The following is a 22,394-nucleotide window of genomic DNA, read 5'->3' on the forward strand; positions in this document are numbered from 1 at the left end:
ATCTTTTCACACAAAATCTTTACTTGTTAATTTTTGATGTACTCATCTTTTTAGACAAAAATTTATTTCTATTAAGTTACAATTATATAAATTTCTTTCTCAATTTTGTTGTGGTTGTGAGATTGAGGTAAAAAAAGATGTTTCTAATTTTGTAACTAGTGATTGCAAAATTAAATTTTTTGGTGATTTAAAATTGAAAAATAGAATATTTTTATTTAACCAATAAAAATCTTTTTATATGAATGTGTGTGAGATATCAGATTTGTTATTTTTATATAATAGAACACTTAAAATATTATATTAAAAATAACTAGTCTTTTCGTACAAAATTTATAACACTTAAATAATTTTCTCATGTTTTTATTTTCATAGACAAAGTTTATTTCTATTAAGTGACTATCATGCAAATAATCAGATTTAGATTATTTTTGGTTGAACCTCAAAATCTGGCTAAAATTATTTTTTACATGGAAAAAATAGTAGTATTCTTAATTTTTATAGAATATTGAAATTGGGAGTGTTTCGTAGAATTGTAAATGTTTAGGGTTGCCATTGCACAACAGGTAAGGAGCAGAGATTCTTAGCAACTTTAAACATGTGTGGCGTCACCAGAGCAACACGCAGGAGAGTTGCTATCTCAGAAATTCTTAGCAGCTCTAAACATGTGTGGCGTCACCAGAGCAACACGTCCCATGCATCATACATTTTCAGAGATTCTTGGCAGCTTTTGCCACGTGACGCACCGAGAGCAACACGTGTTGATTGCTTTTTCAGCCATGCAGGAGATAAGTATGATCCAAAAACAGGAGATAGATGAATACCTGACCCCTTTAAATTTGGCTCAACCAAGTTGCTTTCCTTGCATACATTAACCAAAATTTCAAAGAAAAAAAAAAAGGGAGAGAACGAAAGAAATAAAGAATAGGGAGAGAGGCAAAAATATTGTAGAAATTAATTTATGGTGATTTCTTCTAACTTTATGGTAATTTTGTGGATGATTTATTCTTGCTTAGGTGTCACCATCACAGTCATTGATTAAGTAAAGTTTTCTAAACTTCATTAATTGCTTCATTAAATGTTTTCACATTGCATTGTATTCTATGTTATTTACATTATACCACATAACGTATATGTACTCCAAGTACAATGTACAAATAGTTAAATTTTACCAAATATTTTAGAATTAAGAAATTTTATTCCTAATTCTTCTACCCCATATGTCTGTATGTTTTGGTGACTCATCGGCAGGATTAAGCTTATCCGAAACCGAAGACGCTGCCTACTGCTTCTTCTTTTAGCGGTGACCCACTGCAAAAACTTCTCGAAACACCCTTGTAAGATCCACTGCTTCTTCTTCTATATGGTGCATTTTTATTTTTCGGTGACTCACTGGCAGGGGTAAGTTCATCCAAAAACCTCGAATACCCTACCCACTGGTTCTTCTTGTAGCTCATGCGTTACTTTTTTTCGGTGACTCACCGGCAGGGTTAAGTTTTTTCGAATCCCTCGAAGACCGTAACTTGTCCACTCTCCGGCCAAGAACCGGCGACTGGAATCTGAAACCTATCCAAAAATCCTTGTAAGGCCTACTACTTCTTCTTCTAGCTCAGGCGTTTGTATTTTTTCAAATTTCACTAACAATCTTGCGTTATTTGTTCTGTTACTCACTTTCTGTAATCACTGGCCATGGAAGAAGATTGTTTCAAGTTCGAAAAAGTTTGTTTCAATTTCGAATGCAGTAGTTGATCATAGTTGTTCATGGTGGTGTTAAATGTTAATTAGATTGATGGCCAGTGATGCATGCTCCTCAAACACGAGACGAAGCAGAGGTGGAGACGACGGACACCAGGGACTCAAAGCTGGATATGGAACCTCATGTTCGCCGCAACCTGGGGATGTAAAAGATGGTGTGGCCCCAAAATGCTTCTGTGGAAAATATGCCATCTATTACATGCTGAAGACAAACATCCACTCGAATAGGCTATTTTTTGGATGCCCATTGTTAAAGGTAAGCTCGCAATTCTTCATGTATGCGTACTATATTTATGCTAAAATTGGGTTAAATTTTAAATTTTTGGAATGGAGGTTTAGACTCTAGATTTTGGTGATTTTTCCTGTCTCAAGTTGTTGTGGATGTGATTTTGAATTATTAGGAATGGCATGACAATTGGATATGAAAATAATTTGATTTCATAAGCGGTTTGCTGTTGAATTGGGTTGATTTTGTATATGATTTTATATTGGAGCTGGTTAATTTTGAAGAATGATTGAGAATTGAAAAAAAAAAGTTGATTTATTGCAAATAGATCTACTTAGATTAATAAATTGATTTTGACATAGAACCTGAACTGATATAAAATATTTTAAAAATTAGAAAGGATTTTTTAGATTTAGATTTTAGGAATTAATTACAGTGATATATGTGGAGTAGATTGAATTGGAGTGTTTTGTACCACCATACATTCATTGTGTTCTATTCGATTTAGGTGACACAATCACATTGCAAATTCTTTGTCTGGGTTGATGACCACATTGCAAGGGTCAGAGCTGTGGAGCCAACAAGGGGATTAGGTGACGGCAAGCCGAATGGTGTTGAAGAACATTCGGGACGAGATAACTTGATTGCTCATGTCGAGGAAAGAATAGTAAACCTAGAGAAGCTACTGAACAAAAAGAGTAGAGAAGCAGAATTGAAGAAGAAGAATAAAGAAGCAACTGCAAGAGAGAAGGAGGCTTCATCAATAAAGTCTAATGATTAGATCAAAACCAGAACCACAAGCACCTCTAATAGGTTTAGAAACTTAAGAATAATTTCCTTCTTTGATATGGGCAAGATGGTTGGAATTTGATTATATATGTAGTGACGTGTTCTTGTTTTACCTATAGATACATATATGTCTTATGGTATATATTTTTGTGAGTTGTGAGTTAGTTATCCAAGTTCCTTCGTAATTTCAATAGCATATAAAGGCTAATATGTTGTAGTAACTCGTCCGAAAACCAGAAAATAACATTTTTTATTGACATGAATGCTTAACATTGCAATCATGTAATAAGTCAATGTTTGGCAATTCTGTAAGAGTAGCAAAGAGAAAGGGATGACAAAATAGACAGATTATTTGGTGATTCCCATGACAAATCATTCAGCCACCATAATAGATAATTGATACCCGAGTTACTCTAGTATATCACCAAACATGTCCGCGATTTGTTTTTCTTCTTATATAGTAACATTCAATGAGTGTATGGCTTATTACAGGTCTTACCATGTAAGGGTTAGGTTGGGTTATCGTCCACAGTAGTGGTATCTACAATTGTTGTCATGACACCTGTGGCCATCATGTAAATTTGTCTTCTAACTTATTTCAAGTAGTTTCTTAAATGCCGGTTTATATGTCGTCATTTTTGGTGGAATCGTGTTACATAGTAAGGTATAGGTCGAATTTTGTATGCATAGTAAGATAAATTATGTCAACCGTGTTGATTCATCATGATCCCCATTGAGTTCTTGTTAGGAATTAAGGTGTAAGATAGTAGAGGAGTTGGTATTCGATATTTTTTTTCCCAGTGTTAGTTATTTTAATTAAGGGAATATTTAGTCTTTCTGACATGCTTGGGATTAAGCTCGGTGAACTAACCTGAAAAAATATTTATTTTTTGGTAGTTTAAGTCTCTCTAAAAGTAAAGTGGACTAGCAAGCAAATTGGGTCAGCTACAAAAAAAATTAATGTACATGAGTAGAAAATTCAGCAAGTGGCTTGAAACCAGTTAAGCCCAACTTTTTATGGAATTTTAATATGTAGATCTTTCATATACCTCCAACAACATTGTTATCAAACTCTCGAGTTAAATCGTAAACTACGAGTTTACGAGTTTAGGTAGTGGAATCGAGACTCGGACATAAACTCGTTTTTGAGTAGATTCGGGTAGACTCGGATGAACTCGTGTAAACTCGGTCAAAATCGCAAGTTTGAGAGCGAGTTTGCGAGTTTGCTTTGGGTGCTGGTTTTGGCAAAAAATAACGTCATTTGGGCAAAAAAAAAAGAATAACGTTATATGTTATGCTAACCCAATAACACGTAACCCTAAATGACTAAATCCCTAATCACTCTTCTCTCAGTTCTCTCCCTCTCTATCGTTTTCTCACACTTCAATCTTTGTCACCATTCACCGTCGATTGCTTGTGTCCCAGAACAGTCGTACATCGCTCTCTACTCTCTCCTCTCAGTGCTTTGCTTCTTACCATAGCTAGGTTTTGCTTCGATGCACAAGGAGCCTCTGCCATCCACTACACTGGCTCGTTCGTCTCATTGCCACTGCTTATCGTGTCCTCTGCGACTCTGCAGTTCGTCGCGCTACCGTGGTTTGTTCGTGCACCGTTCGTTCATTCATCCACCGTTCGTGCATAACTCCGCTGCGCTATCGTTGTTGGCCCGTGCCTCTTACCTCTATTGTGCTTTGCTGTTGCTCACCATTTCTCACTTTTTGCATCTGCATCGTGACTCCATCTCTGCACTACATGAGTACAATTGTGCTGCATCTCTACTCGGTTTCGTGCTGTTTCTTTGTCGGCCATCCCAGGCTCACAGCTAGCTATTGTGCTTTTGTTCCATTCAAGTATTTTTTTTTTGTAAATTTTATTTCTTGCCTTTTATGTAGTTTGAAAATTTAGGCAGTTAGTAAATTACAGTGCTTTGATTATGGTTCAACTTTAATGTTCATAGTTGTTATTTAGGGATAACATAGAAAATTAACAGTTAAGAATAACTCATAGTTGATAACTAAATTAGGGACATAGTGTTTATTTAGGGACAACCATGGTAATTTAATTATTTGATATTCTTGATTTAGGTACCAAATGTTTGAGAATGCTGCTTAAAGAAAATGATAAATGAAGATTTTGATGAAGACGATGAAGATGTTATTGATGTCATGGAAGATAAAGATATTAGAGGATTTCAATTTAATTTTATTAGAAGTTTAGAACTTTTAGTTGTGTGCGTTGTATGTTGTACTAATTGCATAAATATAATTATAAGGGATTTGAACTTGTGTTCTCAAATACTTGTTATAATGTATGCTACTACTTTAGTTTATTATGTGCTTTAAATTTGATATTGTTAATTTTAAATGGCAAGATTTAAGCAAATATATATATATATATTATGTATGATATGTATATATTTTTTGAAAAAATTTTGTAATAGGTAAACTCGTACGAGTTTACGAATTAACTCACGAGTCGAGTCTAGGTTAGCTCCACGAGTTTACTTAGACTCGCGAGTTTGACAACCTTGTCCAACAAGGTAATCGTCACTGGCTCAAAGCACTGAGACTTAAAGTCAGCTATTAATTCATTGTGTCTATACTCCTTTAAGGCCCTATCCAGGTTATGCATGAAGTCAATGAGGGTATTTTTGCGATTAACATAAAATCTGATGAGAGAGTTTATACATTCACACTGTGACGTCATCCTTATGTACCCGAAAAACTTATCCCATAGGAAACAATGGGACCATATCGCACGAGTTTTGTACATCTTTTCCATCCAAGTACTCCCAACAAGGTTGTGCTTATCCAAAATGGCTGTCATCTCCGATCAAAATCTCTGCGGTCATTGTTGTCGTATATAAGACCCTTAAAATCCCGTAGGAAATTAGGATTCTTTATATTTTCACATGCATTTCTCTAAAGATGCCATCCGCATAACCAATGGGTCGCATTAGGAAGAATATTCTTGATTGCATCTCGCATGGCAAGGTCTCCATCAGTTATTAATGCTTTAGGACTTTTTCCACCCATCGATTCAACAAACGTTTCCAACAACCACTTATACGTGTCTGTGGTTTCGTCAGATAGTAGGCCGGAGTCGAAGATAACAATCTGCCCATGATGATTGCATCCGGAGAAAATGACCAAAGGTTTGTTGTATTTATTCTTCTTGTACATTGAATCAAAGGCAACAATATCTCCAAAGCAGTGATATTCAACAATTGATTGCCCATCTGCCCAAAAAATATGCTCGAGCCCTTCGTCACTAGTGAACGTATACTTCCCAAAGAACAGTGGATCGTTGTTTAACTTGCTAATCAAATAATTTATCGCCGCATTGGCATCCCCATTTTTTACTTTTGATCTACGATAACAATCAATGTGGTTGTACAAATCTTTGCGTGTGAAGCTAGCATGATGATATCCACCCTTCTGGAACGCAATATATCCTATAATATAGCACGTCTTGACACCAAAATTATGAAGATTTTTCACTTGGACTTTATCAATAACAGTGAGACGATGATTGGCCGAAACGAGATACACAAATTGGGGTGGGGCGGTCATATCGTGGTTGTGAGATTCCACAAAATATGATACCTTCCATCTTCCGCAGCCGTAGTCATGCTTTACCCTAAGCCGAGCTGAACACTTGGTTCGCGTGAGTGACCTTGCCTCCCTTAATCTATCATCCAGATCAAGATACCTCATATTCCTCCAGCCCTCCTTATTGCAAACAAGTTGCCTGCAAATGATTCTACCTTCGTTATCTCTAACGATGTCATCCTTCCTCATTACAAATCCATGCCAACAAGCATAAGCGTTATAAAATTGGCAAGTCTCATCCTCTGTCCTAAACTCCAGGTTCCAAATATCCTCCACCATTAAATCCGCTATTCTTTTACACTACAATCTTATTCACTCTTGCTAGTAGAATCCAGCGAATCCACATCATCATCTTCTGCATTCAGTTGATAATCGAAATCATCACCCAAATCATTATCAGAATCATTCTTAACATCATCCTCGTTTGTGGACATAATTTTATCCCTGCCAAAATCCAAGTTGGTGACAAAAAATGTGAATAAACAGAACCAATGGTAGCAACTACAGGAAGCTAACCTAAGTTGCATGTAAAATTACTGGAATAAGGTTTTAATTTCAATGCCCCAAACCTAGCCACAGCATAGAACTGGATAATGTGACTTAATTTCTAAATTCCAGATTAGCAACCCAACACCCTAAATAGAGAACCGTTGAAAAGGCATAGACTATCATCAAAATTAAACTAATATGGATTAACAAAAAAACTTAATCGGACATAACTTGATGACAACCAAAGGTTGAGCTTGAACGGGTAAAAATAAACTACTGGAGGGAGGTGATCTTACCTAATCCGCCGCACCTAATTTGAAGGCAGCTGAAAAATAGGGATGGTAAACCAGCTTCCACCAGCCACAGTTTCATTAATAGCAGAAGTTCAGCTACAAATTTCTCTGCTGGAGCCACATCAGGTTAGCATTCGGCCTCTCCTCAGTTAACGGTGATGCCTAATCGACGGAACCAGAGTACTAGTTCCGGCTCCAGTAACTCGAAACATATATAATTCTTGCTAAATAGACGTTGGGTTGATTAATGTGTGGTATAACATACAACGAAGGGCCGAAGGCCACAAAAACGAAATAGGGTTGGGTACTATGGATACTATGCGTTTTCCTAGTTCTTAAAGATGCATGTTCAATTTCAGGAAGAGATGGAGGGTATTTTAAAAAAAAAAATTAGAGATTAGAAATTATAATTGCAAATGTTTATTAATACACTATACAGTATGTATATACACTAGCTAATGTAGTATGTTTATGTTATAGGTTCATTAAAAGCTTTTACTATAACTAATGAATCAATTAATGAAAGGTTGAAAACTTTACTTAATCAATGGCTGTGGTGGTGACACCTAAGTAAGGGTAAATCACCCACAAAATTGCCATGGGTTTGGAAGAAATCACCTTAATTTATAAATAGAATAAAAAATAGTGTAATCCAAACTCAATAGAAGTGCCCAAACTCGACCTGTCTTTGACAGGTGGGCAGAGCAAATCTCAAGTTGCGATTGACATGGAATTGAGTTGCATGTCCCACACGTGTTGGTAAAAAATATAAAGGAGGTCTTTATAATGCAAAACACATCTTGTCTTTGGAGGAATGTGAGCTTGTTTCACTTTGTTAAGGGTTTGTGTGTTTTGATTATAACTAAGGGAGGGAGGGTTTCAACGTTTTGGGTTGTAGGAGAGGGAGGAGTCCTGCCTTTTGGTTGCAAGGGAAGAAGAAAAAAGAAGACTAAAAAAAGTAGTTTGAGTGAGTGAGTAATAAAATAAAAAAAAGTTCGTAATTTTACATTATCTCAAGAACATATTATTGAATATCAGGACGTGAACCATTCTCAATGGATAAATATTTTTTTTATATTTTTATGATAAATAAATTTATTTATTTGTATTTTATTAGTTGGTATATACAACAACAACAACAACAACAACAACAACAACAACAACAACAACAACAAAGCCTTGTCCCACTAGGTGGGGTCGGCTACATGAATCAAACGACGCCATTGTGCTCTGTCATGTATCATGTCTATAGAGAGACCGTTTACATATAAATCTCGTTTGATCACCTCATGGATGGTCTTCTTAGGCCTTCCTCTGCCTTTCACCCCTTGTCCATTTTCCATCTCATCCACCCTCTTGACTGGGTGTTCTGTCGGTCTTCTTCTCATATGTCCAATCCACTTGAGACGTGGTTCAACCATCTTTTCCACAATGGGTGCTACTCCAACTCTCTCCCTTATATCTTCGTTCTTTATTTTATCCAATCGCATATGACCACTCATCCATCTCAACATCTTCATCTCTGCTACACTCAGCTTATGTTCGTGCTCCCCTTTGGCCGCCCGACACTCCATACCATAAAGCATAGCCAATTTTATAGTAGTGCGATAGAATTTACCTTTAAGTTTTAAAGGCACTTTTTTGTCGCATATAAAACCAGATGCACTCTGCCATTTTGACCAACCTGCTTGGATCCTATGATTTACATCCTGTTCAATCTCTCCATTATCCTGTATGATGCACCCAAGATACTTAAAACTTTTAACTTTTGGTAGGATGTTTTCTCCAATCTTTACCTCTATATTAGGGTTTTTCCTTCTCAAACTGAACTTACATTCCATATATTTCATCTTACTACGGCTTATGCGTAGACCATACACTTCTAAAGCTTCTTTCCGTAAGTCTAACTTCTTATTTATGTCTTCCCTTGACTCTCCCATAAGGACAATATCATCGGCAAAAAGCATGCACCATGGCACAGGCTCTTGGATGTGCTTTGTGAGTACTTCCAAGACTAATATGAAAAGATATGGACTTAAGGATGATCCCTGGTATAATCCTATACCAATAGAAAATTTCTCTGTCACACCACCTTGAGTCTTCACACTAGTTGTGGCCCCATCATACATGTCTTTAATTACACGAATATATGTGATCCTTACTCTCCTCTTTTCTAAAACCTTCTATAAGACCTTCCTTGGCACCCTATCGTACGCTTTTTCCAAATCAATAAACACCATATGTAGATCCCTTTTATTACTACGATACCTCTCCATCATCCTTCTTAACATGTATATCGCTTCGGTGGTGGATCTGCTTGGCATAAATCCAAATTGGTTCTCTGTTACTTGTGTCTCTTTTCTCAACCTCTGTTCTATCACCCTTTCCCATAACTTCATGGTATGGCTCACGAGCTTGATCCCTCTATAGTTTTTGAAACTTTGTATATCCCCTTATTCTTGTAGATAGGTACCAAGGTGTTTTTTCTCCACTCATCAGGCATCTTCTTTGACCTTAAAATCTCATTAAAAAACTTGGTTAACCTGTTGATGCCTTTTCCTCCAAGGCCCTTCCAAACCTCAATCGGGATATTATCAGGTCCTACTGCCCTACCATTTTTCATCTGTTTTAGAGCCTCTTTTACCTCGAATTCTCGAATCCTTCGATAGTGGTCAAAGTTTTGATCTTCTTCTCTTGTGCATAACCCACTGATGAGTTTGGAAAACTCTATTTCTAATTAAGTGATGATCAAACATTATTAATAAAATTAGTTGCAAAAATTATGGATATTGAATGATTAAATTAATTTTGCAATGCAGGATCTGTCTGGGCCGAAAAAATGAAAATCTGGTGCATGCCCAATATGCTTATAAAAATTTCAGTTCTGATATTGAATTATTGTGGCTGAAACAATGTGTTGTTACTTGGGCCAGATTGAGTTATTATTGCTACAAGCCCAAATGAATGCTTTCCTATTTGCTCAATGCATGATCCGAAAAATATACATCAGGAAAGCAAATGTTACTAATTGGGCCAGATTAAATGATTATTGCAACTAAGCCCAATTTTACTTGAGATGAGAGTTCCTCATGCTTTGTCTGAATCCATGAAGCAAAGAAAACAAAGCCTCAATGCTTCCAACGGATTCCATTTCACTCCTTGGAAGGATTTCAAATTTAATTTACTAGCATTGGGAACATGAGAGAGAACTTGACTTTGATTTGATGGGAATCATTATGATTCATGCTACTCCACCTAAAGGAAAGTAAAAGCAACCTTTTTCTCAATTAATTTTGTTTATCTCATTAAATTGCTTTTCTTCCAAGATTGTTTCTTCTCTCTCATCTCTTTATCTCTTTCGGTCTTTAACCAGAATACAATGGATGCCATGAAAGCAAAAATGAGCTACTAAAAGGAAGAGAAAGCAAGCCTAAAGACCATCACAATGATGGCAAAAAAACATATCAAAATAAAAGAATGTTGTGGCTAAGATATTCACCAAATGTGGTTAGATTTGGTGAGGTAATCTTGAGCTCTTCATGCTCAAAAAGGAAGAAGAAGATCTCGGCCAGCAAGGAGAAGATCTTGGAGAAGATGGCTTGTCTTTGATTCTGCTCAACCACCACAGGAAGTAGCTAGAGTGGCGAAGTGATGGAAGAGGCAGAGATTGGAGAAGATGAAGCCATCATCATCATGAAGCATCAAGGGCCAGAAATCCATCTTGGAGAGCAAGCCAAGGATGGAGAGCTCGGATTGATGAAGAGTGATGACCAAGGAAGGAGTAGAGGTAATTGCATGTTTGTTATTGCATGGTTATCTCTTCTCTCTCTGTGTGGCCAAACCGGTTTCTTGAAGGAAGAAGAAGTTGGCTTGGGTTTTTGGCTTCAAGTGTGGAGGCTTCTCCCTTCTATAAAAAGGGAGAACAACCACTGTTTGGAGCAAGGAGTTAGAAGTAAGCAGTGAGAGTGCAAGGCACAGGATTCTCATAGCTACCTAAGCTTACAGATTTTCTTCTCCTTCAATATATTATGTTTTGTATTTTTCTGTTTAATTTTGTCATGTCTTGAGTCTCATGGAAAAAGGTAAATAGTGAGGTTTGTATGAAAAAGCCATAGAGCGAAAAAAGGCAGAGAGTGCAAAATTAAAAGAAAAAGCCATAGATGTCCTTAGAGTTCCTTTGTTCATCTATGTTGTGTTTCATGATTCTGTGGAAATTCCCTTGTAAGTTGGGTTAGCACTTTACAGTTTGTAATTTGGAAGATTATAGTGAAATTCCATCATGTTTGTGATGGAGACTGGATGTAGGCTGCACTGCACTTAGCAGCTGAACCAGGATATATCTTGGTGTATTTTTCTCCCTTCTCTACTCCATTTCTGTTTCTGCTGCACAGGAGCTAAAAATCAAAATGTCTCGTGCCAAGTGACGAGACAAAACGAAAAAGTCTCGTGGCTAGGGACGAGATAAAAACAGAAAAGTCTCATCTAAGTTCAGCAAGTGTAAGCAAGCAAAAAGGGGGCTAAGATTCAACCCCCCCTTCTCTTAGCCACTGAAACCATCAATTGGTATCAGAGCTTGGTCTCAAAGAGATCAAGCTTTGTAGCTTGGAGTAAAGATCCTCATGGCAGAAAACAGTGGCTCAAATGTGGTGTCCTACAATCTTACAGAAGGACAGTCAAGCAACAGACCGCCTCTTTTCAATTGGAAAACTATACCTATTGGAAAGAGAGAATGAAGATCTTTGGCAAGCGGTTGACTACAGAATTTGGAAGATCATCTTGGAAGGCCCTCAATTTCCAACTACCACAAGTGCTGAAGGAGTAGTCTCTCTCAAACAAGAAGCAAGATGATGATGAAATTGAGGAAAGAAGAAGGGACCGATGGCCTCATGGGAAGACTTGGAGAATGACTCAGATGATGATGATGAAGAAACGGAGACCAAGTCATAGCCATGCCTCATGGCAGACCACATAGATAAGGTAGTCTTTCACAACCCTAACACTGAGGATCTTCATCTTATGATAGACCACCTTTCTGAAAAAGTAAGATGTTTTCTGCTAGAAAATCAAGAACTTGAACAACAAATCACCATTCTTAAAGCTGAAAACAATTTTCTTAAAGAGAAAGTGAGAGAGGCCGAAACTGCTTGTGATCTTGTTGAAGAAAATAAGTAGTTAAGAGCCCAAATTAAGAGCTATGAAAGTAATCATTCCATTCTTGCATATGTAGATTGTTTTAAACAAAATGAAGAGTTGCTTAAAGAGGTTAAAAGGCTTAAGGAAGACTTAGCCAAGTTCACCCAAAGTTCTGAAAATCTGAATCAAATCTTGGCTAGTCAAAAACCCCTTTATGATAAGGCTGGGTTGGGGTTCTATAAATCTGAAAAATCTCATTTTGAAAACATTGCTTCATCTTCAAATGATACAAGGTATCAAGACCCAACCTACTTTAACAAAACAGCAACTCCAAGATTTTGTAGGCTATGCAATCGAAATGGACACTTTCCTATTGAATGTTTCTTTGGTGAAAAAATGATTGGTGATAAAGTTTGTAAAGTTGTTTTTTGATTACAATGGCTTAGGACATAGGAGATGGTTTAACGTGAAAGGATCCAAGAAAATTTGGATACCTAAGGTCACTTAAGCTTGTTTTGTAGGTGTGCCTAACATCCAAACGGAAAGAAAATATGTGGTATATGGACAGTGGATGCTCTAGGCATATGACCGGAAAGACAACCTTCTTCATAAAGCTTGATGAATATGATGGAGGTCTTGTCACTTTTGGTGATGATGCAAAAGGAAAAATAGTGGCTGTTGGGAAAGTTGGTAAAAATTTTTCTTCTTGTATAAATGATGTTCTTCTTGTACATGGTTTGAAACATAATTTGCTTAGTGTTAGTCAATTGTGTAATTTGGGTTTTGAAGTTTTTTTTAAGAAGTTTGTTTGTTTGGTTGTTTGTGAGAAAACTGGGGATATTTTATTTGAAGCCAAAAGGTGTAACAATGTGTATGGATTAACTCTTGAGGATTTAAAGGAACAAAATGTAACATGCTTTACATCTCTTGAATCTGAAAAATGGCTTTGGCATAGAAAGTTGGGTCATGCTAGCATGTACCAAATTTCTAAGCTAAGCAAAAGGAATTTGGTTAGAGGAATTCCAAACATCAAGTTTGATAAGGATCTTACTTGTGATGCTTGCCAATTGGGCAAACAAGTAAAATCCTCTTTTAAATCAAAAGATGGAATCTCAACCAAAAGGTCATTGGAGATGTTACATATTGATCTTTTTGGTCCTACTAGAACTCAAAGTTTAGGAGGAAAACACTATGGTCTTGTGGTGGTAGATGATTACTCTAGATTTGGTTGGGTACTTTTCCTTGCTCATAAGAATGATGCCTTTCATGCCTTCGCCACCCTTTGCAAGAAAATTCAAAATGAAAAGGATTTGAAAATTGCCCATTTAAGAAGTGATAAGAGAATTTGAAAATCAAGACTTTGAAAAATTCTGTGATGACTTAGGGATCTCTCATAATTTTTCATGCCCTAGAACCCCCAACAAAATGGGGTGGTTGAAAGAAGGAATAGAAGCCTTCAAGAAATGACTAGGGCTATGTTATGTGAGAGTGAGATTCCTAAATTTTTATGGGCTGAGGCTGTGAACACTGCATGCTATATTTTGAATAGAACAATCATTAGAAAAGGGTTGAAGAAAACACCTTATGAGCTATGGAAAGGAACTCCTCCAAATCTTAAGTACTTTCATGTTTTTGGATGCAAATGCTTTGTGCTTAACAATAAGGAAAACCTTGGAAAGTTTGATCCAAAATCCTATGAAGGAATGTTTGTTGGATATTCCACCACAAGCAAGGCCTATAGAGTTTATCTCAAAGAGTATAGAACTATAAAGGAATCCATACATGTTACTTTTTGTGATTCTAACTTAATTCCCAGTACTGTGATAGATAATGATTCAGATGGTGAAGAAGCTGGAACAAGTAAAGAAAATCCCAAATCTGTTCAACTTGAATCTGTCAGCCCAGTTTTGTCTCGTCAGATTGGAGGAGACATTTCCGTTTTGTCTCCTGAGCAGGCACGAGAAACTGAAACAGTGAGACAACCAGAAGTTCATCAAAGCTCAACACCTGTCCGAAAGCCTAGAGAATGGAAGTCTATGAGGGGTTATCCTCATGACTTCATCATTGGTGACCCCTCTCAAGGTGTAACAACAAGATCCTCCACCAAAAGGCAAACCGAACCTAGCAACTTTGCTCTCTTGTCACAAATGGAGCCCAACAATGTTAAACAAGCTCTTGAAGATCCATCGTGGGTCAAGGCCATGCAAGAGGAGCTTGCTCAATTTGACAAGAATGAGGTTTGGACACTAGTACCTCATCCGGATGGTAAGAAGGTAACGGGTACTAAATGGGTTTTTAAAAATAAACTTGGTGAGGATGGACAAGTTGTTCGTAACAAGGCTAGATTAGTAGCCCAAGGTTATGATCAAGAAGAGGGTATAGATTTTGATGAGTCTTTTGCTCCGGTAGCTAGAATGGAAGCAATTCGGTTGCTTCTTGCCTATGCTGCCCATAAGGGTTTCAAAATGTTTCAAATGGATGTTAAAAATGTGCTTTCCTTAATGGCTTTATTGATAGAGAAGTGTATGTGGCACAACCCTCCGGTTTTGAACATAAAGAGTTTCCAAATCATGTTTTTAAACTAACTAAGGCTCTTTATGGTCTTAGACAAGCTCCAAGAGCTTGGTATGAAAGGCTTAGTGCCTTCTTGTTAGAAAATCAATTTCAAAGGGGTACCACCGACACTACTTTATTTATTAAAGCATCTAATGATGATATGCTCCTTGTTCAAGTTTATGTTGATGACATTGTATTTGGATCGGCCAACATTTCCTTGTGTGAAGAGTTTGGAAAACTCATGACTAGTGAATTTGAGATGAGTTTAATGGGAGAGCTTACTTTCTTTCTTGGCCTCCAAATTAAACAAACTCCTAGTGGTACTTTTATTTACCAAGGAAAGTATGCAAAAGAGCTTATAAAAAAGTTTGGCCTAGAAAACTCCAAATCAATGGGTACTCCAATGCATCCTAATACAAAACTTGAAAAGGATGATGATGGTCAAGATGTGGATGAAACAAGGTATAGAGGAATGATAGGTTCACTTATGTACCTTACCTCTTCTAGACCGGATATTGTCCAAAGTGTGGGTGTATGTTCAAGGTTTCAATCTCACCCAAAAGAATCCCATCTCACGGCTGTTAAATGCATCATTAGATACATTAAGGGGACTTGTAATTTTGGATTATGGTATCCTAAATCTGATGACTTTTGTGCAGTAGGGTTTTGTGATGCAGATTTTGCGGGAGATAGAGTGGATAGACGAAGCACATCCGGCATGTGTTGCTTCCTTGGGAGCTCACTCAATATGTGGTCAAGCAAAAAGCATGCCACAGTGGCTTTATCCACAGCTGAAGCAGAATACATTTTCGCATATGCATGTTGCTCACAATTAATTTGGTTAAAAACACAATTGGAAGATTACAAATTAAAAATCAATAGTATACCCTTATTTTGTGATAATATGAGTTCTATAAACATTTTAAAAAATCCTGTTCTGCACTCAAGAACCAAGCACATTGAGATAAAATATCATTTCATTAGAGAACATGTGCAAAAGGGAACTATTGATATTCAATTTGTAAAATCTGAAGACCAAATTGCTGATATTTTTACAAAACCCCTCTGTGAAGACAGATTCTGTACCTTGAGAAAAAGTTTGGGAATGTTTGATTTAAGTTTCATTGATAACTTGTGAATATTTAACTCTGTTCAGTTTTGTCTCGTAGGTTTGGACGAGATAAAAATGCAGGCATGATGGAGGAGCTATGATCAAGGGGGAGGATACGCAAAATTAAATTTTTATGGGCCCCACCTAATAGTTTCTGACTCCACCATGACAGTTTAGTTAGTTATTCTTTCCTTAAAAAAAATAAAATCACAAAATCCCTTGGTTGTCCTTTCATATCTTGTTGGAATAAGCATGTTGTCAAATCATATATTTTCTTCCAACTAATCCCTTGATTCAAGGAAACTCCCTTTTCAATTTTTGAAACTCCTTTTGGTTAATAACCGCGCTATAATGGTCATTAACTTCCCCATCATCTCTCTCCAATCCACATTTATTGCACCACTAACCTCCCTCCTCCCTCACTCTCTTTCAGCACTCTCACCCTTTCATATTCAACTTCTCCATTCATCCTACCATGAAAAAGAAAACGGCCCTTAGGAGAAGTGGCCGAACCCCCATTCCAAAGAGTCCACCCTTTTCATCACCTCCAACCCATACGCATATCCATCTCCATTCTACCTCTTCTTCCACCCATTCACCTCCTTCCAAAAAGACCGAAACCATGCGCCGAAAGGTAGTTGCTCAGAAAACTTCAGGGAGAGGCAAGACTGGAAAGAACAAGCAACCTAGTGTTGAAGAGGATGAAGAAGAATCACATACTTCACCCCCTCCATCTCCACCGAAAAGATCCACCCCACATGCAAAAAGCTCTCAGAAGAAGCAGAAAAGCTTTGTGTTACATGATACTAGAGAACCTGCCAATTTGGAGTCTCTAGAGTTCAAGAACAAGTATCACAAAACTCACTCACATTTTGATCCTTCTCGGTTCTACTCATGTGCTTTCTATGAGTTTCACAAAGATGTTTTGATGAAACATCATCTCTGCCCCTCATACTTGGTAAATCTTGAAAATCTGGCCACCAAAGGAATCAACTTTTCTTCCCTGTTTGATGCTCTGAAATGGACCCCATTGGTTCAGATTCAGAAACTTGTTTACCCGGAGCTGGTCCGGGAGTTCTATGCAAACATGCGTTTGATTGATGGCTCGATCCACTCTTATGTCAAGCGTGTTTACATGACCCTCACCCCTCAAACCATAGGCGCTACTCTTGGGTATGAAGATGAAGGACCAAAAGTTTACATGATTGATAAGTGGGATGATCAAGTTGGAGTTGCACAGCAAACCGTCTTGCAACACATCTGCGCAAATCTCTCTGGTTTAGATGGATTAATCCCAACTTGGTATCAGAGCACTCGGTCCTGAGAACTCTCTATTGCACCGTATCATCACTCACATTCTCACTCCACAAAGTGGTTCTCACCATAGAGTAACAGTTTCTGATTCTATTATTCTCTTTGCTCTTATTACTTCTTCTCCAATTTCATTTGCTTATATTATGATACGTCATATGTGGGAAGCAGTTAAAAGCATTAAAAAAGCTAATCTTCCTTATGGAATGTTCCTCACATGTATTTTTGAGTATTTTAAGGTTGATTTGTCTAACGAATCTGTTGAGAACAAGGTTTCAATGATTAAAGGAGGAGGAGTTTCGGGTAAGAAAGGCAAGCGCTCCATTCCCTCCGAACCATCACTCAGCGATCTTGAGTGTCGCCCTGAACCCTCCAATGTGACTGCCTCAATCAGGGAGGTTCTCAATGAGTTTCGCAACATGTCCAAGTTGATGCTTAAATCTCACAAGGCTGCCCGGAAATTGGAATATGAACAGGAAAGGGCTTGGAAGAAATATCACGAAAGGGTTGGCTTCATGATTAAAAGCTTTGATGAGGAGATGGGGACATGGGATAATGAGGATGATTCCGGTTTAGAGTTCAATCTTTCTGATGATTAATGACTGTTTCTTTACTTTTATTTGATATTGGCTCCATTAGGCTCAATCTGTTTTTTGTAGAGGCATGACTTGATACTCACTGCTCTATGATACTTTGATACACTCTTGTTACTTTATTATGGATATTTTGTTGTATTAAAAATATTTTGTGCAGGTGCCCCTTGATGACAAAAGGGGGAGGAATAATAAAATTGAAACTGAAACAGGGGAGGATTTGAAACAGGGGATGAAATTTTCAGTTGAAAATTCATGATCACCCTTGTTAAAAGATGCATGTTGATGCATGTTAATATTGCTTCTGTTTCACTGAATTTACTGCTGCTGGAAATGCTTTTGGCATTTGGTTATGATGTATGTTTAGCAATGCATTTGATTGTATGAATGTTTTGGCTGTTGATATGCAGTTTATTTTGAAGATTCTGAATTATCTTGGTAAAATATGCTTACTGTGCTTATAATACATTTACCCTCCTAAATTGATTTATGTTGGATTTATTTTTGGCAGTTCCTTTAGTTCTTAATGTTGAAAATTGCTATATTTTTGAAAAATTAAAACACCTTTTTCCATCAGGATTGCTCTGATTCATTGAAAATTATTCTTGAACAGCAAGTCTTTATGCCAAAAACAGCTTTTGATTGATTATGATATGTTTGAGCAGAAAATCAATTTATGATAACAAGTGAGTTTTGATTATCATCACACTCTGCTCATAAATCAAGCATTCAACATTTTAAAATAAACATGTTGAATAACATTGTTACTTGAAGCTTGATTAAATTGTTACAGGTTAGTGCTTCCCTTGATAAAAATGGCATATATTGAGGGAGAGCCATGTGACAATTTGAAAGGGGGAGAAATTCAAATTCAAAGGAAGTATTCTTTACTCAATCTTTAAATTTCTTTCCATTTCAATTTTAATAATGTTTGTCATCAAGGGGGAGATTGATGAGTTTGGAAAACTCTATTTCTAATTAAGTGATGATCAAACATTATTAATAAAATTAGTTGCAAAAATTATGGATATTGAATGATTAAATTAATTTTGCAATGCAGGATCTGTCTGGGCCGAAAAAATGAAAATCTGGTGCATGCCCAATATGCTTATAAAAATTTCAGTTCTGATGTTGAATTATTGTAGCTGAAACAATGTGTTATTACTTGGGCCAGATTGAGTTATTATTGCTACAAGCCCAAATGAATGCTTTTCTATTTGCTCAATGCATGATCCGAAAAATATACATCAGGAAAGCAAATGTTACTAATTGGGACAGATTAAATGATTATTGCAACTAAGCCCAATTTTACTTGAGATGAGAGTTCCTCATACTTTATCCGAATCCATGAAGCAAAGAAAACAAAGCCTCAGTGCTTCCAACGGATTCTATTTCACTCCTTGGAAGGATTCCAAATTTAATTTACTAGCATTGGGAACATGAGAGAGAACTTGACTTTGATTTGATGGGAATCATTATGATTCACGCTACTCCACCTAAAGGAAAGTAAAAGCAACCTTTTTCTCAATTAATTTTGTTTATCTTATTAAATTGCTTTTCTTCCAAGATTGTTTCTTCTCTCTCATCTCTTTCTCTCTTTCGGTCTTTAACCAGAAAATAATGGATGCCATGAAAGCAAAAATGAGCTACTGAAAGGAAGGGAAAGCAAGCCTAAAGACCATCACAATGATGGCAAGAAAATATATCAAAATAAAAGAATGCTGTGGCTAAGATATTCACCAAATGTGGTTAGATTTGGTGAGGTAATCTTGAGCTCTTCATGCTCAAAAAGGAAGAAGAAGATCTCGGCTAGCAAGGAGAAGATCTTGGAGAAGATGGCTTGTCTTTGATTCTGCTCAACCACCACAGGAAGTAGCTAGAGTGGCGAAGTGATGGAAGAGGCAGAGATTGGAGAAGATGAAGCCATCATCATCATGAAGCATCAAGGGCCAGAAATCCATCTTGGAGAGCAAGCCAAGGATGGAGAGCTCGGATTGATGAAGAGTGATGACCAAGGAAGGAGTAGAGGTAATTGCATGTTGGTTATTGCATGGTTATCTCTTCCCTCTCTGTGTGGCCGAACCGGTTTCTTGAAGGAAGAAGAAGTTGGCTTGGGTTTTTGGCTTCAAGTGTGGAGGCTTCTTCCCTCTATAAAAAGGGAGAACAGCCACTGTTTGGAGTAAGGAGTTAGAAGTAAGCAGTGAGAGTGCAAGTCACAGGATTCTCATAGCTACCTAAGCTTATAGATTTTCTTCTCCTTCAATGTATTCTGTTTTGTATTTTTCTGTTTAATTTTGTCATGTCTTGAGTCTCATGAAAAAAGGCAAACAGTGAGGTTTGTATGAAAAATCCATAGAGCGGAAAAAGGCAGAGAGTGCAAAATTAAAAGAAAAAGCCATAGATGTCCTTAGAGTTCCTTTGTTCATCTATGTTGTGTTTCATGATTCTGTGGGAATCCCCTTGTAAGTTGGGTTAGCACTTTACAGTTTGTAATCTGGAAGATTATAGTGAAATTCCATCATGTTTATGATGGAGACTGGATGTAGGCTGCACTGCACTTAGAAGCTGAACCAGGATATATCTTGGTGTATTTTTCTCCCTTCTCTACTCCATTTCTGTTTCTGCTGCACAGGAGCTAAAAATCAAAATGTCTCGTGCCAAGTGACGAGACAAAACGAAAAAGTCTCGTGGCTAGGGACGAGATAAAAACAGAAAAGTCTCATCTAAGTTCAGCAAGTGTAAGCAAGCAAAAAAGGGGCTAAGATTCAACCCCCCTTCTCTTAGCCACTGAAACCATCACCGACCAAGGCTCGGAAGAGTCTTCTGTCCTTCATTAAATAACTCGTAGAAGTAGCTCTTCCATCTTTCATTAATCTTCTCCTCTTGAGCCAACACCTCTCTATCCTTATCCTTTATGCACTTAACCTGATCCAAATCTCTCGTTCTTCTTTCATGGCTCTTTGCAATTCTATATATACATTTTTCTCCTTCTTTCATGCCCAAAGACTGGTAGAGACCCTCATATGTTCTTGTTCTTGCTTCACTTACAGCCACTTTTGTCTCTTTCTTAGCCGCCTTATATTTTTCCCAATTATCTGCATTGAGGCATAAAGACCACTCTTTAAAGCACTTCCTTTTTATCTTTATCTTTTCTTGTACACTCGCATTCCACCACTAGGATTTCTTGTCTCTTGGTCCTATTCCTTTAGATTTACCAAAGCTTTCTTTTACTGTTCTTCTAATAACTCCTGCCATCTCCCTCCACATCTCTTCCGCGCTTCCATTTCCATTCCACTTTGTCTCTTCTCCTACCCGTCTTAGGAAGCTTCTTTGTTCCTCACCTTTCATCCACCACCACCTCGTCCTTGGGTTCTTCGTATGATGTCTTTTCCTCAAATTTTGCTCAACGCAAAAATCCATGACGAGCACCCTATGTTGTGTTGTCAAACTCTCTCCCGGGATAATTTTACAATTAATGCAAAATTTTCGGTCGACTCTCCTCAACAAGAAGAAGTCAATTTGAGAGCATGTCATGCCACTCTTATAGGTTATAAGATGTTCGTCTCTCTTTTTAAAACATGTATTTGCGATGAGAAGGTCAAAGATTGAGAAAAAGTCTAAAATAGTTTTACCCTCGACATTGATCACCCCGAAACCATGGCCTCCATGAATACTTCCATACCCAGTCACTTCTCTTCCAACATGGCCATTTAAATCTCCTCCTAAGAAAATCTTATCTGACGAAGGTATGTCTTAGACCAAACTCTCTAGATCCTCCCAAAACTTTATCTTGTATTGTTCGTCTGAACCCACTTGCGGTACATAGGCGCTAATCACATGAAAAGCACCTTCCTCCACCACAAGTTTGATAGAGATGATCCGATCTCCCACCCTCTTAACATCCACTACGTCCTTCTTCCACTGCTTATCCACAATAATACCAACCCCATTATTATTCTTCACCTTTTCTGTATACCAAAGTTTAAAACCAGAAGTATCCAACTCCCTGGCCTTCGCACCAACCCATTTTGTTTCTTGTAGGCACATAATGTTAATCTTCCTCCTTGTCATGGTGTCCACCACCTCCATGGACTTTCCTGTTAGAGTGCATATGTTCCATTTCCCAAATCTCAACCTTCTGTCGCTCCAACCTTTACCTTTTACTTTGTGAACTAGCTTATTTACCCTCGTCCGTTCATGAAGATGCAGGAACCCTTGCTCATTTAACACTACATCCGGACACCGATGCAGCGGCTCTTGCTCATTTGACACCGTACTCGAGCCATACAACGCGTTGCTTCCGGGCAATGACCTAGCTTTAGCACAATAATATTTTTGATTCATGTCATGGAGATTTGACGATGTTTTTATGTTGGTTGTCGAAGACCTAACACAACCCTCCTCCTTTATCCGGACTTGGGACCGACTATGTACCACAAGTGTAAATTAACTATTGTTATTATTATTATTATTGTTGTTGCTGTTGTTATATATTATTAATTATTATTATTAGCATTATATTATTAATTT

The 22,394-nt window shown here is 37.4% G+C and overlaps 2 protein-coding genes and 1 pseudogene across 2 annotated transcripts; 1 reads left to right on the top strand and 2 right to left on the bottom strand.

The window, feature by feature from the left end:
• Positions 976–2,929, top strand: LOC107637666. The gene is made up of 5 exons (XM_021120954.1): positions 976–982; positions 1,249–1,334; positions 1,486–1,579; positions 1,783–2,008; positions 2,487–2,929. Exons 4-5 carry the CDS (start codon positions 1,787–1,789, stop codon positions 2,757–2,759), a joined length of 495 nt encoding a protein of 164 aa, XP_020976613.1. The 5' UTR covers positions 976–982; positions 1,249–1,334; positions 1,486–1,579; positions 1,783–1,786; the 3' UTR covers positions 2,760–2,929.
• Positions 5,689–6,657, bottom strand: LOC107636222 (protein FAR1-RELATED SEQUENCE 5-like). Its single transcript, XM_016339747.1, has one exon. The coding sequence runs from the start codon at positions 6,655–6,657 to the stop codon at positions 5,689–5,691; it is 969 nt and encodes a 322-aa protein (XP_016195233.1).
• Positions 6,687–21,131, bottom strand: LOC110271459 (annotated as a pseudogene).

This window comes from Arachis ipaensis, chromosome B04 (genome assembly GCF_000816755.2).
Source record: "Arachis ipaensis cultivar K30076 chromosome B04, Araip1.1, whole genome shotgun sequence".
In the NCBI taxonomy this organism is placed as follows: Eukaryota; Viridiplantae; Streptophyta; class Magnoliopsida; order Fabales; family Fabaceae; genus Arachis; species Arachis ipaensis.